The following is a 21,178-nucleotide window of genomic DNA, read 5'->3' as shown; positions in this document are numbered from 1 at the left end:
TTCTGTAAACATGGCCCCTGCAGAGGCTAACTGACCTGCCCAGACTTCCAGCTCTCATGGGTCGTAGGGTGGAGCGTGGACCAGATCTGTGTCCTGCACACCCACTTGGCAGGAGCCAGGCCTGCCACAGACCTCAGGGTTTCCCAGGAGCACTGTGTGGCACGTGCAGAGCAGAGATGACATCATTTACACGGTGGCCTTGCCAAGCATTGAAATGTGTTGGATGTCCAGGACTGGCCTTTGGCTTGGCTCTCTGAAGTGTGCCAAGGTCATAAAATGATGTTTTAAAGAGTCTGTGCCTTCCGTTTGGCTTCATTCTCATATGTGTCCTGGACCTTGGGCTCACCGGAAAAGGAGCAGAGTAACAGACATGTTTAGATGATGCTTCTTATACGATTTTACCGTGCATCCAAACTCTGACCTTTTCAGCTCAGACTATAATCGTTCAAGGGTGCTCTCCCCTCTTCCTGCTCTGGTATAGAGAGAGCCTCGTCTGCATCAGATGCTCATTACTGAGAGGCAGTCCTGGGCTGCGTGTTCACAGGAAAACACTCAAGATGGGAAGAAAGCAGAATAGAGCAGAGGAAAGGATCAAGAGATTGCTAGTTTAGCCAAATGTGGAGAGGTCTTTCTTTCCTTAAGAAATGTTAAAGGTAGTTGCATTTCCTCTTAGGGCTTATTTCTGGGGAAAAAATTAAAAAAAAGCAGTGGGAGGCCAAGTTAATTTTTTTTTTAATCAAACAGGATTCTGATGGCATTGAAATTGTTTTCAAGAGCTTGTTTATTTAAATGGCATATATCATTTTGTTTGGGTTTATAGTTTAAATGTAAAAAAAAAAATAAAAAAAATAAATGTAACACCATGCGATATAGAAGTCAGCGTGTGGAGCTATACAATTGATTAATTTGGATTTCTGAAACTTTCAGTCTTGTCTGAAAATATTTTCCAGAGAGAATCTTGACAGAAATTGGTAGTTCTTTGGGTTTTAAGAAAATTAACTTTCTCTGACCTTGAATTTCATGTAAAAATGCAGCTGTATAAACGTTCCTACCTAATAATTTCAACATTGTACTTTCAAATACTTTGTAATTTCAAGTGCTTTGGATAAGCCAAGGATTTTTTTTTTAATCTTGCATAAAAAGGAAGCCAAGTTGACTTATGTTAACAAAATCTCTCAAGGCTATATTACTTGAGAACATTTTGCTAGCATTACGTGAAAACACACAATGAACTCAGACTTACTGTGACCAAAGACCTGTCTGAGTGAAATGTTAAAATGTTGGAGCTCACGTGACGCAATTGCTTCTAGCTAGTACAGCGAACTAGCTAGTACGGCGAACAAGTTTTGAGATATGATCAGAAGGGGAGTTTCCGGCCTCATCTGTCGTTTTGAAATGCATTCCGGGAGGACGCCCAGGAGGAGGACCCAGCTCCCTGGTGCTCTGACAGCACCTAGTTCCTAATCAGTCTAAGTTGTAAGCATTGTCTCTGTTTTGTCTTAGAACGTCTCCTCTCACATACCAGCCTTGATCTTTCATTAAAGTGGAAGTACAGCTGACACAATGTTATGTTCGTTTCAGGCATAGCAAGCTTGATTTTCATCTCCTCCCCCACTCCTCCAGTTGGGATCTTTGCCAAGGAGACTGTGGGCTTGTTTTTCTTTCTGACTGCCCACTTGACCATGTGGGAGACTCCAGAGGCCGATGGGGGCCGCTGCTGCGCGATGGCTGCCCCCCTTGCACGCCCCACTGCACTACACCCGTGCTCCTGGCTAAGCCACTGAGTCAGAAGGCAGGTGTTTCTCTCCCCGTTCCTCGCTCCTGAAGTCCTTGCCATCCAGGGGCGTATCTGTGACCTCCTGGATTCTTTATCCTTGGGACAACAGGTCCGATGAATGCCCAAGTCAGGTCTTGTCCTGTGTGGCGTTGGTGCTTTCCGCCAGAGTAAAGCCCAGACAGATGAGCCCACTTGCTGAGCTGATCCATCAGTAGGCAGACCTGACCGGGGCCAAGGACTCCCCACGGGATGGGATGTGCTGCTGCAGGGGTGTGGCTGGAGCACGAGCCTGGACAGGCGTGTGGAGAAAGCCAGAACTCTGACTCTCCTTGCATGCTTCCCCAAGAACACATGTTTAAAAAGAAAAGCACCTTTTTAAAAAAGTCTTGGGCTTTTTTATAAGCAGAGCTACTGGGGATCTGCTTCCTTTATCTAGGGTTAGTGTGTCTTTGGGAGGTGGGAGCTGAGAATATTTTCTTCTGCTATGCAAGAAAATAGGCGACTGGCCTTGCTTGAAACAAGCCTGTGCTGTACACAGACATGTGTGTGTAAAACATTAGATACGATGTATCAGAGATACAGTGTGCCTCATGTATACTGTTAGTTATATATGCGATCCATAGCCTTAGATGTCAGTTCTGACATGCTTCCCCAAAAGAAGAGCTTTCTTCCCAGTGTGGATTTTCTTCCTGATCGATTCCTGTCTTGTGCACCGGCTGGCAGAACTCGGCACGGTGATGGGAGTGTTGGTGCCCCCCCATGAGAAGAGTCCCGGGGCCGTATTTGCAGGGTTTGAGGGGTCCTGGAAGCACAGGAAGGGTGTTTGCCTTCGGCAGGCTGGGACAGACTCTTTGCCCTTTACCTCTCCGATAGGGAATCTTTCCCCAGAAACAGGCAGTTCCTGTCACAGCTCCATGAGGACAAAGTCACACAACTGAAGCCATTACCATGGAAACCTTCACTAGGTCTCCTTGGCCTCTGCTCCATTGTATAATTGAGTCTCTGATGATGAGGCAGCCTCGTAGCTGCATTTGCTGTGCGAGGAGAGTAACTGGGAGGTTGGGCACGGCCACGAGGTGTGTGAGGGCCTGCAGCCCGCCCTGATGCCTCCGGACCCCTCGCAGCAGAGGCGGGGCCGAGAGCCGAGGGAACCCGCAGGGTCTGTGGGAGGGCAGCAGGCTCACTGACACTCCCAGACGGACCAGCACTAACCACAGGGTCCCAGTGGGAAGAGAGCAGAGCAGGCGCACGCGCTCTCCCCATGTGCCCTGGGGTGGTTCGTGTGCTAAGTGACCTGCGTTGCCCTTCTGCAGGTGCTGTGCTCATAGGGGGCCCCAGAATCTAGCTGGGATGGAGCTGCCCCCGCCAGACTACTCACTAGCACCAAAGATAGGGAGCCATGTGGGGACCGTCAAGAGGAGCTCAATGAGACTGGGGAGAGGAGGGTCGGGGAGGGGAGGGGTCACCTGCCTCGCCTTCATTCCCCGGGGTGGGGACCTCCATGGGGGGCTACTCTCCCTCCTCCTTCTTCCTGTCCCCTCAGCTCAGGGGAGCTCCCCACACATATGCCTCAGAGGTGACCACTACGTTGCCCCACAGAGCCACCCCCCACCCCGATCTCATGGCCACAGACATTTCTAGAAAAGCAGCTGATGGCAAGAGCTAATCCTCCTCATTCACTCACCATTAGGAACCTCATGAAGAGTTTACATTACTGTAATGAAGCTCAGCTAAAAAGTAGCACATTTTCCTGGATTCCAGAGTCCCTTTATATTAGCAGGTTCTACTATATCCTCCCTAGACCTACCAACTGGATAGCTTCCTGCCATTAATTAATTCTCCCTTCCAAATAACAGGTCAGGGGAGGAGTTAGGTTAGAGCGGGAGTGGGCCAGCCGTGACCAGTGGCCCAGAGTGGCCCGGCCCACAGCCTGATGTTGTAAATAAAGTTTTATTGGAACAGCTATTTGCGAATCAGCATGGCTGCTTTTGGCTACAGTAGCGGAGTGGAGTCATTGGAGACAGACCACACGACTCTCAAAGACTAAAATACACTCACTGTCTGCTCCTTTGCAGAGAATGTTTGCTCATTCCTGGAATAGAATACCGTTTTCAGGGTTGTACCTGACACAGCTTACTCCTAGAGGGCTGAATCCGGCTTCTCGTTTAATCGGGGAACATGACACACCTACGCGTGTCCTGTGGCAGCCCGTGTAGGTGAAGTCTGGGCGCACCTCCAGCCCCGTCCAGCCCCCAGGAGGCTGTAGGTCCCAGTGTGTGCACGTCCTGTCCGCGATGCAGGTGAACTTAACCCACCCCTGGCGGTCAGTCAGTCACACGGCCAGGAAGCTCCCAAGTCCTTTCATCGCCTTCCAAGTTTCCCTGCAGAACCCAGTGGTCTCCAGTTACTTCCCCAGAGCCGTGGCTGGAAAGCTTAGAAACCAGTGGCCTACTTGAAGGCCTTTGAAAATAGCCCTCCGGCCTGTGATAGGTTTTTGGCAGAGCCTCAGCGTTCTGTGTGGTTTCCTGTCAGGTCCTTGCTGCCGCTGCCCCTCCCTGAGGATTCGGCGTTACCCCTACAGGCTGTGAATGGAACAATTACCCAGGTTCGCGAGGAAGGGTAGCTCAGGCCGGATCGGGAGTGGAAACAGGAGGGTCTCCTGCTTTTCAGAATAAAATCTGTCACTGTAATGGGGCTTCTTAACATCTTGGTCTCCAGTTGGAGAGGCAACCTGGCCATTTCACACAGTAGTTCATGGCTTAGATTTAAATTTGGGAGAAGGGACAGCCTTAGGCAAATGAGCCCTTTGATGAGAAGAATTCGGCCATGTTCTTTCCCTCCTTTCTTTCTGTGCTCCTTACCAAATGTTGTCCAAGGACCCGCTGCACACCTTGCACTGGGCCAGGCTGTGAGGCCGCAAAACCAAAGATGCAGGCCTGACTTTGGGAAGTTGCATCCTGGGGAGGTGGACCAGGAAGTGGACCGTGGTCTGTGGGCACTCAGAGAGAACCCAGACCAACCATTGGTGTGTGTGTGTGGGTGGGGGGGTGCTTCCCAGGAGCCACGGGCAGCAGCATTACTAAAGGCCTCCGGGTGTGTTTTGGGAGGGGTTGGAAGTGGGAAGCGTCTGGAGGGGCGGACCAAGGGGCGGACCAAGAGCCAGACAGGCACCGGGTCATGAAGGACATAGGAAGACCGCAGGGTCTGGACATTCCCTCCCTATTAAAAATGTGAAGCCACACGCTGCTGTGATCCCTCAGTCCAAACACCCCCGAGAGCCTCCGTGTGCAATGTTGACTTGCCCGTTTTTGTCTCCCTGTGCCAGAAGTGCTCCTGGACCCCTGTCGGACTTGGTGCCCAGCGTCCACCTGCCAGGCTGTGTGCCAGCTCCAGGACATGGGCCTGCAGAGCCCACAGCTGGTGCAGTGCAAAGCCTGTGCCATGGAATTCTGCTCTGCCTGCAAAGCCAGCTGGCACCCTGGCCAAGGCTGCCCGGAGACCATGCCGATCACCTTCCTTCCCGGAGAGACCAGGTACCCTCTGCCCAGTTACAGTGGGAGAGGGCTGAGGGAGAGTGGCAGAGGGCTGGGGAGAAGGGAGAGAAGGAAGCCACATCTCCTTGAATGGGGCTCCAGAAGACATGACTCCTTCTGGATCAGTCTCTTCCTCTTGAGCCTCGTTTAATAAACCTGGGTGGGTGGGCGGGTAGGTTGATTATTTTTGAGAACTGATGATGTGTCAGGCATCGTGCAAAGCAGTGGCGCTGTAAGCTGGCACTGTCTGCCCAGGAAGCAGACACACGCAGCCTGTCTGGAAGGACAGACGTATGGACAGTTTATTACCGTGAGGAGTTTGAAGTCCTATGGTACCTAAAGTTGTCCAAGACCCCACCGTGTGGAAGGTGATCTGAGACGGGGGCACAGCGACAAGGGTAGGTGGTCAGTGGTTGCAGATACCAGAGGGATCACCAAAAATAGATTTCCAGGTGTCGGGGAACAAGGGGCTGCACTTCCCTAGCAGAGTGGGCCGGTGGGAAGATGGGGGGGGTGGGGAAACAGACTGCATCTCCCCCCTTTCGTCCCCTGGTCAGACCCTGAGGCCGAAGCCCGGGGAGACACTGCAGCATCAGTGTATGTATCTTGAAATTAAGTCGGATGAGTCCTAAGCAGTTGGTAATATTCAGCAATTGATGTCCTATAAAGTCTGGAGCACAGATGGTTCCCCAATATGGTGTTGGCCCTGTGCCTGTTGAGGCTGTGTTCTTGATCGAGGGACTCCCACTGGCCATCCAAAGGTGTGGTCACCAGCCGCTCCCTGTTTTCCTCTCCCATCTGCTGCCGTGCCCCCACTGCCTGCAGCTTCACCTGCATGGAGAACCTCTCGGCCCCTCCTTCCTCTCCCGGGTCTGCACGTTTGTACCTGTGCCTGCGTGCCCCCACCCCCCTCTTTCCCTGGAGACCCCTTGCCACGGGCGAAGATGGGCTCACATGCCTCCTTCGTCAAGCTACCCCATTCCCGGGGCAGGGCTGCTGACCCCACCTATGTGCCCCCACCAGATACTGTATTGATCAGACTGCCAGGCACATTCTGCTGGAGCTCACCTGCGTGTGTAGCTGATTCCCCCACTAAGCTGAGCTCCCCACCTCACGGCCTGGGCTTGCTGGGACTTTGTCACCCCAGATCTTGGCATCCGGCCGGTACTCGGATGCTGGAATGAACCGCTTCCTCCTTTTCCATGCAGTAGCATTGCGTTATGTTCTTTCTTCCCTCAGCCCATGTTCCCGTCCAGCACCTGGCCAGCTCTGATGACTGCGGTGTGTCTGCCCTGGGCAGATGGTGAGGAAGCGGTTGAAGATGCCCATCTATTTTCATAAATTTGAGTTTATAATAGTAACGGTTGTTATTAATAATAATTTGAAATGTAATTCAGGTGCCTGGAGGTGTTTGGAAACCATCGTCCATTCCATGTGAATTTCTAGGCATGCCGCGCCACACCAGAGCTTACATATTTCAACTGTTCCCATTTAAAAGTCTCCCTGAGACATAGTCTTCATTCTCCACTGATAACATTGTCCCCGTTCATGGAATTTCCTTCCAAATGAGCTTATGAATCACATGAGGAAATTAGTTCCATTACTTTAAGGTCTCAACTGGCTTTCAGACCGAAGCAGTGCTATCTAACCCGATGGGCAGCCTCAGTCCCTGGGTTTGGTGGCCGTGACTGTTGGGCACAGTACAGCAATCCAGAGGGCACAGCTCGTGTTTGCGCAGAGCTGACTGTGTTCCCTGGGCCCGCGGGAGGCCCTTGAGTGTGACCGCCCTGGCTCAGTTCGAGTCCCGTCCTGTGCAGCCTGGTTGCTGTGTGTTTTGTCTTCACACTGGACAAGAATCAGAGCAGGAGAGACTGTTACCTTTCAGGGGGACTAGAATAACAGCTGCTGCTTACTGAGTGCTTACTGCCGGCCCGCCGGGCTCTGGGTGTGTGTACCACGTGCACAGAAACCCTTTCCGGCCTCGCTGCACCCCGAGGTGGATGCCGATAGCCTCGCTTGGAGCAGGGGACGGGCACACTCACGCTGCTGGTACCCGAGCCACATGGTCAGGACCTGTCTCTAGACACCGTGCTCCTCACAGTGAGGACACGCTGCCGCCTTCGGGGATGTCCCCACTGGTCACCACCTGCTAGTGACCAGCACAGAACCACATTCAGCGGGATCCCACGCCTCACTGAGGAGGAGCCCCTCCTAATTATCCGATAGCTCATACTATAGGCAAACGATTTTAATCGTTATGTTTACTATGAGGCTTGTGGAAGGTCCTTCCTCCAGAATGTACTCCAAATGCCAGAATCTGCTCCTCTCCGTGAGCGTATGCTCCAGAATGCATCAGGGTCTAGAAGGCTGCTCACTCCAGTGGGAGATTGTTTTTCTCCTGCGGATGTTGGACTGATGCAGTGAGTTCAAATAATACAACAAATGCGTTCTCATAGTCGGTGGTAACCATTTGTAGCGGCTGACCACTTTTTCTTCCCGACGTTTCCATGCACATTTTTTTAGCTTTCTCTTTAAATTTAATGGCATGGGATGAACATTCTTCTGGGGTCACACCAAAATGTCTCTGTCCTCTCTTTATTAGCAACATAGAAGGTTGGATGTCGTTTATGGCCAAGTTCACCCATGCTCGATGTGACAGTGTGTTCCTGTCACATGTGTTGTTCCAGCGTGCCCACACTGAGAGGCCCGAGGCCCGGTGCGGCTGTTACAGCCAGTCTGTGTCACGCCAGCCGTGACCCCGGGCTTATAGCCTGTCACGCCAACCACTGTGGACCTCACCAGACTTCTCAGGAAAGTGACTCTGTAAAGACAGGCCCAGTAGATCTAACTCATCAATGAGCACGGATTTTTAACATTTATTATTTTTTTCCTGATAACAGCAAAGTACATAAAAATTCTCATCGATCCTTTGGAAATTAGACAAATATATGAATAAAGACAAAATTTGACCATCATCCCATGACACGGACACCTTCTTTAGAAACCTCTGCCATAATTTCTTTTGTCTACACATATCTAAACCTAAGTACATACTGATATTGCTTTTAAATCCAACTAGCTGATCCACATGGTTTTTTGGTGAATGTTTTACGGAGTCTTAGTTTCATTTTATAACATTTAATAACAAGCGGCCTTGGCCCCCTATAGCTGCACTAATGGTTGCAGCCTCGCCGATCCTGACCGTACCCTCTCACCCCACCCAGCCCTGCTGAGCCTCCCACTGATGGACTCTCCCCCCGCAGCTCTGCTTTCAAACTGGAGGAGGACGACGCACCCATCAAACGCTGTCCCAAGTGCAAGGTCTACATCGAGCGGGACGAGGGGTGCGCCCAGATGATGTGTAAGAACTGCAAACACGCCTTCTGCTGGTACTGCCTCGAGTCTCTGGACGTGAGTACAGCCGTGAGCTTGACTTTGAGCTTCTGCCTGGGAGGGGAGAACCACCAGCCATTTCCTAAAGAGCTTCGGGAATGCGTCTGGGAAACAGAAGTAACATCATCGGATGTTTCTCTGTGCTTATGAAAATATGGATTCATCAGTGCAGTGGTAGGAGGAGTTCTGGGAAACAGAAGGTCAGCTCGGGCTTGGGATTCAGCCCAGGTGGATGGGGTCTTCAGGCCTCAGGTTTGGTCTGTGGGGACAGTCTTGGCTCCACCTGCTGTCACAGAACGCCAGAGACTGGGAGCTGAAACAAGACATTTATTGCTCATGCTCCAGAGTTGGGTAGCCCAAGATTAGGATCCGAGCAGATTCGGTTCTTGGCATCTGACCCAGTGCCAAGAGAGACAAGAGAAGCTTTCTCTTGGTTTACAGATGGACACTTTCTCACTATGTCCTCATGTGGCAGAGAGAGAGGTGGGTGTCTCGCCCTCATTGTACAGGGGCACTAATCACATCATGGGGCGTCTGCCCATCTCATTACCTCATTTGAGCCTAATCACCTCCCAAAGATCCCACTTTAGATAGCATCACATGGGACAGGGGGGACTTGGCTTCAACTTAGGAGTTTGGGGGGATGCAAATGTGTAGTGCACAGCAGGGAGCACAGCAGGGACTGTCAGTGCACTAGGAAGGATAAACAGAGGCAGGGGACAGGGAAATGGGGTGGTGGGGGCACAGTTACTTTGCTGACCTTCTGTCACCTTCACAACAGAAAAACACACACTCTGAGCCATCTGGCAGAATGGAAGTTCCCAGCCTCATATGGCCACCTCCTTGCAAGTATGCCCTGTGCTGAGTGCTTCCAAAACACTCTGTACCCCAGTATCTCTGCACTTCCTGCTGGGAGTGCCTGGCTCTCCCCTCTTGAAGCACCTGTTTTGTTTTGTTTTGTTTTGTTTTTTCTGGAGTTTCAAGGCCAGATGCAAAGAACACTTCTTTTCAGTTCCATATTCTCCTTCCTCACCCCTATTAGGAAAATGGGCATTTTGCCAAAGTGATGACATTCTGACTTTAGTTTTACAAGAGTTTATTTGTACCTAGGTTTTTGTTTTTGTTTTTAAGACTTACTTATTTAGTGTAAAAAGAGAGAATGCATGCAGTGGGGAGGGGCAGGGGGAGAGGGAGAAAGAATCTTAAGCAGGCTCCATGCTCCATGTGAACCTGGCACCAGGCTCCATCTCACAACCCTGAGATCATGACCTGAGGCAAAACCTAGAGTCAGACGCTTAACCACTGCACCACCCAGGTGCCCCTGTACATAGGTTTTTAAAACCACAGTTAAGTAGCAGATATAGTCATCTGTTAAAATGACTGTGCTTAGTGACTGTCAAAGCACATCAAGTCATGTGTCCTATGTATTTATATATGTCTGTCCTATACAGCAGGACAACTCTGTCCAGCTCTTCCAAAAATAGTATTAAGCCATTAAGATATAACTGAAATAAAGGAGGGTTGCCACAGATGCCTGCTTCACCTTTTTAGGAATTTGTCCACAGCCTGCCCCTGCTTCCGTCCCTCTGTGACATCAAAGCATTTTTCAGGGGAAGTGTCCCTCCTGGGGCCCACATCAGAGCAGTCAGCTTAGCTCCTGAGGGACAAGAAGGGGCCACTATCTCAGGGCTCCCAAGGTGAAGGAAGAAGGGTCCCTAATGGTGGGTGGAGTGGAGTAACTTTGAAACTTAGCCTGTTGTCTTCAGGATGTGTCTACAGATTATCAGGAAGAAAGTAAATGCCTGTTTGAGATGGAATCTTAAAGAAGGTAACAGGTCTGTAACATAAAGGCCACCTTTAAAGGTGTTAGCTAGATCGCTTCTTTTGAGTTTGTTTGTTTTGAGAAGTCTGTTTTTCCTTTATTAACTATAAATTACTAAAGGGACAGTAGAACTGTGTGTAGCTCAACAAATCTTGGGAAGATAATACCCTTTTGCTATCCTGGAGGCTTCATTATCTTATCCAAGGTCAAGTTTAAGAAATCAGTTTGGCAAGATTAATCTTCTTTATCTTAGATCCAAGCAAGTGTGTTCTGTGACCTTGTGTGGTGGGAAGAGACGTCTAGAAGCCTGTCTCAAGCACTCCAAAGTCCTTAGGGCCTCGAAGTTTTCGGATCTGTGTACTACATATGTATACAGTATATATATGAGATAATATATGTGTGTGTGTGTGTGTGTGTGTGTGTGTGTGTGTGTGTGTGTATGGTCTTTCTCTCTATATATAGTTTTGTATTGTCCCATGTTCCAATTTTAGGGGGAAAACTGATTTTTAAATTAGGATGTATCATCTAGTGTCTGGTCTGCGGTGTGCCACTCCTTATGACTTTTCCTAAAGGGGAGTGGAAGGGAAGTGTCCATTTTACTCTGTGTTACCCAGTCTCCTTGAAGAGTTTTTGGGGGGAAGTCTTGGACCCAGGCTGGCAGAAGCAGAAGGTGTACCTCCGGGCGTGATCACTGCCCTGCTTTGATGAAGCTACAGGAACGGGAGCAGTCTTCACGGAACACAAGGCTGTCGACCCTGCTCTGGTCCCTGGAGAAGCACCCTGTCTGTCTGTCTGTCTGAGTTCTGAAGCCCTGCCGTCCCGACTCTGCCTGAACTAAAGACTCAGGCGCCGCCTTGCCCTTTTCCACTGTGAAAGTCATCCATCCTCAAGGCCAAGCACTTCCTGTTTGTAAACAAAGAGCTGCTGAGAAATGACCCTGGGGCCTTAGAACGCAGATTATCAGGGGAAGGGAGTCTGCTGTGGAGCGGTTCACCGAGGGCCATCACCGTGATTTAAGACAAGTGCGATCGCCTGGCTGGAGGCCGGCCAGGCTTCTAACACAGGAACGCGTGTCACTTGTCTTTCGCTTGCTCGTGTCCACTCCGCGGGGGGTCTAGATCCTGTGCGGCTGCTTCCTTCCAGCATGTGCCTCGTTCCCCAGCCTGTGCCGGGTCCTCAAGGGTTCGCCCGTAGTGCTCCCCCGCATCCCCTCTGGGATGCCCTCCCAGCAAGGGACACTCGCACTTTCTTTCTTTCTTGTTTTTTCGGAGAGTACATAGATCATCTTTGTTAGGGTAATTGTTCAGTGCCCACCCTGTGCGATTGGCTCTACACACCCATTGTATTTGATCCGTGCGTTCTTTCTGTGAGAGTGGGAGGTATTTCCTTTCCCCAGGGGAACCCAGGAAGATTTAACAGCCTTTCCCAAAGGCACCGGAGGAGTGAGGAACGAACCCGCATCCACTCTTTCATCTTTCAGTCTCTGAAAAATACCACAGTTTGGGGTTAGAGCAGCAGCGGCCAGAGTTTGACACAAAAGGCCCGAGGGGATTTATTTTTATCTTTGAATATCTCTGTGATGGCAGCTTTCTGCTGTGTTCCATTGTTCCCGTTTCCAGCCAGGGGCTTAATGGGACCTCCCTGAACAGTAGTCAAGACAAAGAGTCCCGTGCAGAAATACAGCCGGATTCCTGGCAGGGCCCGGGGGCTGTTCTGCCCAAGGCCTTTGCCAATAAACTTCAAGTCACAAGAAAATCATGTATATTTTGTAAAAAGCATCTTAGAGTGGAAGGTACCATTTGAACGTGCTTCCGTTCAGCCCCTGGGACTCGGAGCAGCAGCGCCCCTGATCAGGAGGAGCTGGGGTTGCCCGGACACATTTCGGGTTTGTTTCAGAAAATGAACTCAGAAGCTATCTGTTCGCCTACAGTGCGAAACTTTGTGATAGGCAGTCTGGGAACACAAGACCCAGGCACGGAGAATGAACTAATCTCCGTGTATGATGATGTCAGCAGAAGGGAAAACAGAACTGAGAATTCAAGGAGGGGCACCTGGGCGGCTCAGTTAGGCTCAGTTAAGCGACTGACTCTTGGCTTCTGCTCAAGGCCATGATCTCAGGGTAGAGCTCAACTGTCGGGCTCTGCGCTTAGCGGGGCATCTGTTGGGAGAGCCTCCCCCTCCGTCTGCCCCTCCCCCTGACTTACATGCTCTCTAGATAGATAGATAAATAAATAAATAAAATCTTAATTAGAAATTCAAGGAAGCGAGGTTCACAGTGGACAGATGTCAAAAATTGTTTTAGAGACAATGAAGCTCGGGCTGGAAGAGGCTTCCTCTTCCTTTATCCCCGGGCTTCCTCCCACCGTCGAAAGGACTCAGGGAAGGGCAGGGAGGCAGGTGGTGGCAGGCTGGGCCTTCCAGCATCCTACAAAGGCTTCCGCTGCGACCCCAGAGAGACTAGTGCTCTGTGATGCACACGGTGCAGCCTGGCACCAGGAGGAGGCCCTGGATGGTCCACAGACTCCAGGCCGGCGCCGTTCTCCAGAGGGGAGCCAGGTTCGCTGAACGTGGTCCCTCAGTCTGGTTCAAGCCAGGCTGATTTTAAGGGCCAGACCCCAGGCTGTATGCGCGGCAGCCCAGGACTCTCGGAAGAGTGACTTCCCCGCCCTCAGTAACACTGGGCCTGTTCGCTTATTTATTCCTTTCTCAGGATGAGGCTGTCTGTTTACACCGTTGGTTGAGTGAGTAAACAGCCGTCAGCCCCTCCTGGGTACCGTTTATGGAGCTGTGTCTTTGTTTAAAGGGAGAGAAAATGGTACTTCCTGTTCGGAGGGCGGGGAGCAGAGGGTTTGGGTAGAAAACCCGTTCCCGCAGGCTCAGCGGGTCTTGCTCAGGGTTGGGGTGCCACGCACGGAGGCGGGCACATAGTTCAAGCTTGTCCTCAGTTGGGGGGGCCCAACTCCTAGAGCCTGAGGACGACTGGAGGTTGGATGGGAGGAGAGAGCCCCGGGGGCGTGGGGAGCAGCAGGAACAGGATGTCTCGGTGAGTCAGAACTCACTTCAGACCATCGGAGGGCCCGTAGGTGGCAGATGGTTGCCGACCCAGTTGTTGCTAAGTAATGAGTCCGCTTTCGTGGTCTGAGCTGAAAGGAAGAGGCACTTCGCAGGTGACAAGCCCCACGGTAATGGAGGAGGACGAGCCAGAGATCAAGGGAATCCTCTAATCCAGGGGTAATCCTGCGGGCGGGCGGGCGGGCAGGCGGCAGGAAGATGTGAAGGCCGACGTGCTCCAGTGGAATCAAACACAGCCAGGGCCCCCGAGCCGCTCCTGGGGTAGCAGGAGCCTGTGACCTACTTGTTCATAAGCCCCACATCCCAGAGATTATGTGTCTGCAAAGGCAGGAGGCCGAAATCTGGGGCAGGGCTCCCTCTAGTGCCCACAGCCGCGTCCCTCCAGGGATGCTCCCGGGACCATGGAGCACCGAGATCCTACCGGGCCGCCCAGCACCACGGGTGCGTGTTCTTCGGCCACCCACTCCCTCTCAGACTCGCACTTGCTTTGGAACTAAAGAAAGAAACTCGGCCCCGGCAGGACTCGCTCACTGTTCCAAGAGGAACCTGCCATCAGCCCTGCTCTCTCTCTCTCTCTTGTCTTCGCAGGATGATTTCCTTCTGATCCATTACGATAAAGGACCCTGCCGGAATAAGCTGGGCCATTCCAGGGCGTCTGTCATCTGGCATCGGACACAGGTAGGAGGTGACTCACCTGGAACTTTGATCTCTGGGAGAGAGACCCGGTGCGCCAGGGGCTTGGAGACACGCTGTATGGAAAAGCAGAGCTGGTCAGCATGGGTCCCACCTGACTTTCTTGGTGTAAGATCATGCTTACCGTAGCCCTAAGGGTACCGAAGGGTTAGGTTGCAGGGTACCCTCAGGGTAGCCCTGGCCCGAAGTGGCAGTACGTATGCATCGTGATTAGCACGTGAGAGCTCCTTAAGGTCAGACTGGCTTCCCCACGCCTGACCCACGGCTTTGATGGTGAGCCTCTGGGTGGCTTAATCCTTGCATGGCCCTTAATGCAGATCTTTCTCTAGTGGCCTTGGGGTAAGCCAGGTAGTCCCAGGAAAGGGGAACAGAGAGAATGGAAAAAGTCCCTCCCTGGGAGTGTCTAGGCGGCCGGTGGGGTTTCCGCAGGGCCCATGCATTCATGTTCATCCATACTTGGAACATGCATTCATCTCCCGCCGCATGCCGGGCCCTCTTCTGGGGCTGGAAATACTCCAGGGGATAAGATTGATGTGTCCCTGTCTTGCGGGACCCGCGTTCCGTGCAGGGACAGGGATAACAGGTGCCAGGAGTCAGCGGGAGAGGAGATGGGTTAGGAGGGCCTGGCCGGGAAGGGCCGTTGGAGGTGGTGCCCATGGCGGAGTGCTGAGTGACACTAGCCCTAAAAGTAAAATTCCCAGCGGCTCTACTGACAAAAACGGGTGTATTGGGGAATAGCATAGGAATGCCACTTGGGACAAGCAAGCTACAGCCAAACCATAGGCAGGTCTGGAGAACAAAGGAGAGCAAGTCCCTTTGATAGAAGAAAGGCAGCCGTAGGGAAGGCTGTTACAAACATCAGAAGTCCTTTGGAATAAACTGCGAGCCCCAAATGTCGTGGCTTCTCCCTGGCTGAGTTGTGAGCATCTCTCCGTGGTTGGGCTGCTCCTGGGGGAAGTGGGGAGGAGGAAACCGTCCTTCCTCCTGCTGAGGAAGCAAAGGAGTAGCTAAAGTAGTATCCCCATGTGGGTTCCTGTTGGGTCTGACCCTGAGGACAGCTGAGGTCTACCTACTGACCCCCCGATGCCATTTTAAATGAGGTTTCCTTTGGATAATTTTCACAGTGATGAGGAGGAGTTGGCTGTGGGAGTGGGGGACGGGGCAGAGGGGGGAGTCAGGCAGAGAAGGGACAGTCAGGCAGAGGGGGGACAGCCAGACAGGGGGAGACAGGCAGAAGAGGGACAGTCAGGCAGAGGAGGGACAGTCAGGCAGAGGAGGGACAGTCAGTCAGGCGGGGGGGAGACAGGCAGAGGGGGGACAGATGGGGGGACACAGGCAGAGGGAACAGGGAGGGTTGGGGGTAGAACCATGGGGTGATGGTCTGAGGGGACAGAGCAGGGGTGGAGCAGAGCAGTCAGAGATGGTATGAGAGGCTGGCCCCCATCTGCCCTCAGGCTCACCACCCCTGTGTGGCTGGTTGAGGCAGGTGGCGCTGCCCAGGGAGGGGTTGGAAGAGCCAGTCTTGGGGCAGAGGCCCCGGAAGTGCCCTGACTCACCGTCTCTAAGGCCCGCGTGGCGGAGCTGCTGAGGCGTCTGGCAGGGCTGTCGGGTCCTCCTCCGGAGACTGCGCCGCAGTGACTCCCCATTTCTAGGGGTGGTGTTCGATCACTGTGTGTCGTTTGTTGACGTTACAAAGTCCCTGTGTCTTCGCTTTCCCAATTTTAGATGCGAAGTTAGATAACATTGTTTTAGATTTTTTTGGAGAATTTTAGCATGAGTCCTTGTGTTCCTTGTAGGCTGCTCCCCATATTTTTGTGGGACTAAAAATATCACGTGCCAAATACATTCTAGAACCCCGCCGTGAGTTTTCTCACAAGGCGTCCTGCCGTGAGCAGAAGGGTCTGTCACGTAAAAGTTTCGCACAATTCCATTCTGTCCGAGTGACGTCACTTCGTTTATTCGGTGTCACAGGGTCTCGTGTGGACACAGTGGTCTTGCGAACAGGAGGCAGGGAGGTCTGGAAGGCTCTGGCTGCAGGGTGTGAGAGACGTCCAGCTTGCCCGCCCCCCCACCCCGCGCAGAGTGCTCGATGGGAGCAGGAGATGCTTACGTGTCTGCGCTTCCTCTGCCCCTCGCCCGTCCCTTAGACACCCTCACTTAGACACGGTCGCTGTCTCTGGTGCTGGCCCGGGGTCCAGCGTTGGCGTCCGGCGTCAGGGGTGGAGGTCCGTGACCTCCGCCCTAGATCCATCTCCTGAGGACGCCGTCACCCCGCCGGCGAGGGTCTGCTCCACACTGGCTCTTCCTTTGCTCCTGAGCAGGGAACCAACCCTAGGGCCACCCCCCACGCAATGAAGGGGGAGCTCCCTTTTAGCCAAAGGATGGCATTTAAGAGAGCCAGCGGATAACTGGGCTCTGTACGCACACCCGTGCCTGGAGCTGTGCCCACGAGCGCCTGCGGGGCCGGGCTGAAGGGCGGGAGCGTGCCCCAGGCAGCCCATCCTGGACGGCCCGTGCGGGGAGCCGGCCCGAGGGTATGTCTCACAGAGCTCCTGTCCTAACCCAGGGTGCCCCATGCCTTCGGTCTTCAGCAGATCTCGAGACAGCTGCGTTGCTTTCTGGCCATAGACTTTGTGCTGGTGAAACGAGGATACCGGAGTGGACTATCACGGAGGGGTCACCGATGACTTCTTATTCTGTTTATAGGGAGGTGGGACCAGCCCTTGTGACCCCGGTGACAGGGGAGCCCTCCTTGTGCACTCCCGGTCCCTCCTGTGACCGCACAGCCCCCTCGGCTCCCAGCTGCCACTAGCTTTCCCCATGTGGGCGACAGAACATGTATGAGTGGAACTTGGATTTTCCCTTGAGATCCCCTCCTCCTCCATGTGCCCCCCATTTTGTGACGTGCCTCTCCAGCCTCCGTGTCACTCAGACAAGAGGCCTGGGTGACCCGGACCCCCCAGTTCCTCCCGGGCTCACTCCCCTGCAGCCAGTGTGTCTCCTTTGTGTGCCCTAAACCCCACTCCCGGCCTTGCTCCCTTTCCCGCTTCCCCTCAGGCAGCACCACTGTCCAACCCTCTTGGAAATGCATTGGTTTGCACGGCCAAGGCCGGCCGTCTGCCCTGTGGCCCTCATGGCCCATCTTGCAGGTACCGCGCTGTCTGGGTTCCCAGAGCACTCGTGGTGCAGAGTTGGAATGTGGGTGCCCCAGAGCCCTCGGGAGCCTGGATAGGAGTAGAGGGAGTTGAGGAGAGTCCCGTCTAGAGGGTGCAGGCAGCCCATTGGGGGCCCCAAAAACCAGCGCATGGGACCCAAGTCTCCTGGAGAGGGGTGCCATCAGTCCCTGTGTCCGTCCCTGTGAGACCTGCATCAGCCCCCGATCCCACCCCACCTGGGGGCTTCCCGGATGCTCAGCTTTTCCTGACTCTCCTATAATCCTGTGCTCACTTTGGCAGCACACATACACATACATATACACATACACAGATACTCCTCCCAGGGGTCCTCCTTTGTTAGGGGCTGAATTAGCTCCCCCCCCCCCCGGAATTCACATCTTGTAGCCCAAAGCTCCAGTGCCTCCGAATGTAACTGTATCTGGAAGTGGGTCCCTCAGAAAGGTGATGACGTGACCGTGGGGCTGTTGGGTGGGCCCTGATCCAGCATGACTGTTGCCCTTCTGAGGAGATGAGGGCACAGACAGGTGCAAAGGGCCAGCCACGTGCAGATGGGTGCAGCTCGGCCTCAGACCCCGCGCCCCCAAGGATGATGAAAAGAGAGACGTCTGCGGTGCTTGGTTCTGGTGGCCTGAGCTGATGACAGCTTTCTAGATGGCCTTCTCTTCTGCACACAGATGGTGGGATGGCTTAATTCGGTTGTTTTCCACAATCTGTGCTCCCTCTCTGGGAGGCAGTCCCTCGCTTGAACATCTGTGTGCTGATGGTCCTGAAATCTGCTGGCTCCTCCCCAGAGCTCGAGACCCAAGTACACACTGACTGTCTCATAGATATCTTCACATGGGGACCTGCTGGTAGCTCACGCTCAGAACATCTGAGTGGAACTCACCGTTCTTCTCTTATTACCGAGGTCGCACATCTGTCCCCTCTGGCCAAAACTGAGTGCAGCATTCTTGGATCCCTTTGCGTCTTGCTGATTTTGCTTTCTGAACTGTCTTCTGGTCCGAGCCTCTCCTCCCCATCATCCTCCTCCCTTCCACCTGCCTGGCCTGCTGGGAGTCCCGGAAGGGTCTCCTGGCTCCGTCTTCCTTCCTGTGGGCCATCCCCCATAAAGCCCCTGGAACTCACCTGCTCCCTAGTCTCTCAACATGACAAACAGCTTCCGAGCGGTGATCCTGCGCTCCCTGGTCTGGCTCTGCCGGACTCCGCCCCAGTGTCCTGCCTGCACACGTCCGGTTACCTGTGTTCCCTCTGCTCAGCCAAACTGTCTGAGACTCTCTCTTCCGGCCCCCTCAGCACATCTGCGCCTGGCTCACGCCGCCTGGAGCTGCAGCCTCCCCAGGGAAGCCCCCCGAGCTTCCAAGCACCTGTTTTCTGCATCTCAAATCCGTGTCTGGGCAGTTTTCACCCCTTTGTCACGACTGGTGTCTGCCTGCCCTCGCACCAGAACCCGTTCTTTCAGAGAACAGAGAGGAGCCTCAGGAGTTCAGAGCAAAAAATATTCACCAGCAGAGGAAAGAGGAGCTATTACCAAAGGCGGGCAGGAGAGAGGCGGGTGCTGTCCCCTGGTGGGCATCGGCGTAGCCTCGGCTCACTGCCGGTTCTCGTACCTCCCGGAATCCCTCGCCTCAAGTGCACACCCCAGCAGTGCCATGGTTGGTATTTAACTGCTGGCTCCCGGGCGGGGGACGCCCCAGTCTGCAGCGCTGCGTGGTGCAAACACTCCCGCGGTGGCTCTCTCAGGCTGTCGCCATGATGTCCCTGCAGGAGGACCTGGGAAGAGCCATGTGAGCGGCCACAGCTCTGGGTCCCTCACCCCTGTCACCCACCTTCTGCCGCATGTGGCCCGTGCTTGGCAGGCACTGAGGCTGGAGGCAGATGCCCGGCATCAGTGAATTAAAGACGTTCCGTTCATTCACCTCACATATCTTTGATTTTGGCGTCTTGTCCCCCAGCACTGGAGTGTGGTTTGTAGAACTCTCCGGGGGAGGTGACTCAGAGCCTACCGGTTCCCTGCAGCTGGCTCGTCTCCTGAACATCCATGATGCATTTACTGTGGGAGACGCCGGGGGCCGCGCGCGGTCAGAGAACCCCTGCCAGGCCGTGGACTCCCCAAGATTGCCAGCACGAGCGGTGCTGCGCTGCCGTGACGCCCTCGGAGCCTGGACCCACTGACTCCCGTGTCTCCTGCAGTGACGGACCCAGGGCCTGACACACGTTTGTAACACACTCACTGACTGGCTGTTTTTGTTTTGCGACATTTGCTCCCTATGTCACTCTTTACCTCTGGCTGCTTTCCTTCTGGCAACATCTGCTCCTCCCGTCACCAGTCGGCACGAGATCGGTGTCCTTGCTTACGAAACGCAGGCAGAGTAAGAGGCAAGAGAGGGTGAAAACGAAGGCGTGTTATTGCCCAAGAATGGGAGCGTTTGGTCAAGGATTTTGGTATGTTAGTGGCTGCGAGGAGTCCCTGGCTTCTTTGGGACTGACCGTGTGCTCCCAGTGGCAGGGATTGCACGGACGCCCTCGAAATAGCCCCTTGCTGGCGTTTTCATCTCTTCTGAGGTATTGGTGTGCACGTGATTTTAACAAAGCCTGACCTGATTTCACATCCCGTAACCCACCATCGACATTACGTTCAGACGGACGGACGTAGTCCGCAGGCGGGAGAGCCGGGCTCCTCGCGTGAGCGGTGTGGTTGCAGAAGCATGTGGCGCCTGCAGGACAGTTTCCAGGAGGAGGTCTAAGCAGAGGTGTACTCTCTTCCACACATCTGGGTGCCCTGGCCTGGGATCAAGCTTCAGAGCCGACAACGGCTCTTAGAGATCTTGTACCTCGATGGTTTATTTTATCTTTGAGAATGATGAGGCACAGAAACACTAACAGGGGAGTCTGAATTAGAACAGCGTGCCTGGGCGGTCGTGTATGTATCATTGTGAACACTAGGTGGCGGTCTGACTCTGCCCTCAGATGGCCCTTGGGGCTGCCCTCTGCCTGGGGGGTGTGCCGCCAGGGCCAGAGGCTTTCAAAGAGGAAACACCTGGCTCTTTTGACCAGCCACACTGCCTGACTTCCCTGACAGCTTGTCTACATTTACTCACCCCTAGGCCTAAGCATGCATTATAAAACAAAGCCAAAACTTGTAACAGTTTTGAAAGCAGTCCTGGGTTTAAACTCCGGAAATGTCATGGGTTGGCTTCCTCCCTGATACGCTGTGCCTGAGTCTCTCCTGTTCTCCCATCTGGAATGCCCGATCCTAGTCTTTCTGGTGCACTAGCTACCCCTTCATCTTCGTAATCTCAGTCCTCCATCCTCTTAGCAAATGTCTGACCCTTGGACTCCCTTTATACCTGGAACGTGATGGCAGTGTATTGGCAATCAGTTAAATCTCAGTGTCTTTCCAGTGAACTGGGTGCTCCTCTAGGATCCATGATCCGATGTGTTTCTGTATTTGTAATACCCAGCACAGTGTCTGGCTCAGGGGAGGCTTGTTGGCTAATTAGATATATAAATAGATAGTGGTTTGGGTGCTTAGATAGAAGAAAGGGGGAGGAAAGGGAAAGGAAGAAAAAGAAAGGGCAGGTGGAGTGAAGGGAAGGCAGCGAAGGGAAGGCAGTATTGGTGGATGGGCGGGTAGATGAATGGGTGACTGATGGATGCACGATAGGGTAGGTGATGGGTGGGGGGTATATGGTTGTGTGAGGAGGATAGGGGG

The 21,178-nt window shown here is 53.4% G+C and overlaps 1 protein-coding gene across 1 annotated transcript in view; it reads left to right on the top strand.

Moving 5' to 3' along the window:
• LOC111154073 (E3 ubiquitin-protein ligase RNF144A-like) overlaps positions 1-19,638 on the top strand; it is a 30,268-nt gene extending 10,630 nt beyond the window's left edge. Inside the window, exons 4-7 of the mRNA XM_022513426.1 lie at positions 5,103-5,310; positions 8,574-8,721; positions 14,186-14,275; positions 19,483-19,638. Coding sequence (XP_022369134.1) covers positions 5,103-5,310; positions 8,574-8,721; positions 14,186-14,275; positions 19,483-19,638 — 602 coding nt within the window. The remainder of the gene's footprint in view (positions 1-5,102; positions 5,311-8,573; positions 8,722-14,185; positions 14,276-19,482) is intronic.
• The last annotated feature ends 1,540 nt before the right edge of the window (positions 19,639-21,178 follow it).

This window comes from Enhydra lutris, unplaced genomic scaffold (genome assembly GCF_002288905.1).
Source record: "Enhydra lutris kenyoni isolate GAN:26980312 unplaced genomic scaffold, ASM228890v2 scaffoldscaffold35, whole genome shotgun sequence".
NCBI classification, from domain to species: Eukaryota; Metazoa; Chordata; class Mammalia; order Carnivora; family Mustelidae; genus Enhydra; species Enhydra lutris.
Note: the sequence above shows the minus strand (reverse complement) of the source record. Positions and strands in the feature narration are given on the sequence as shown.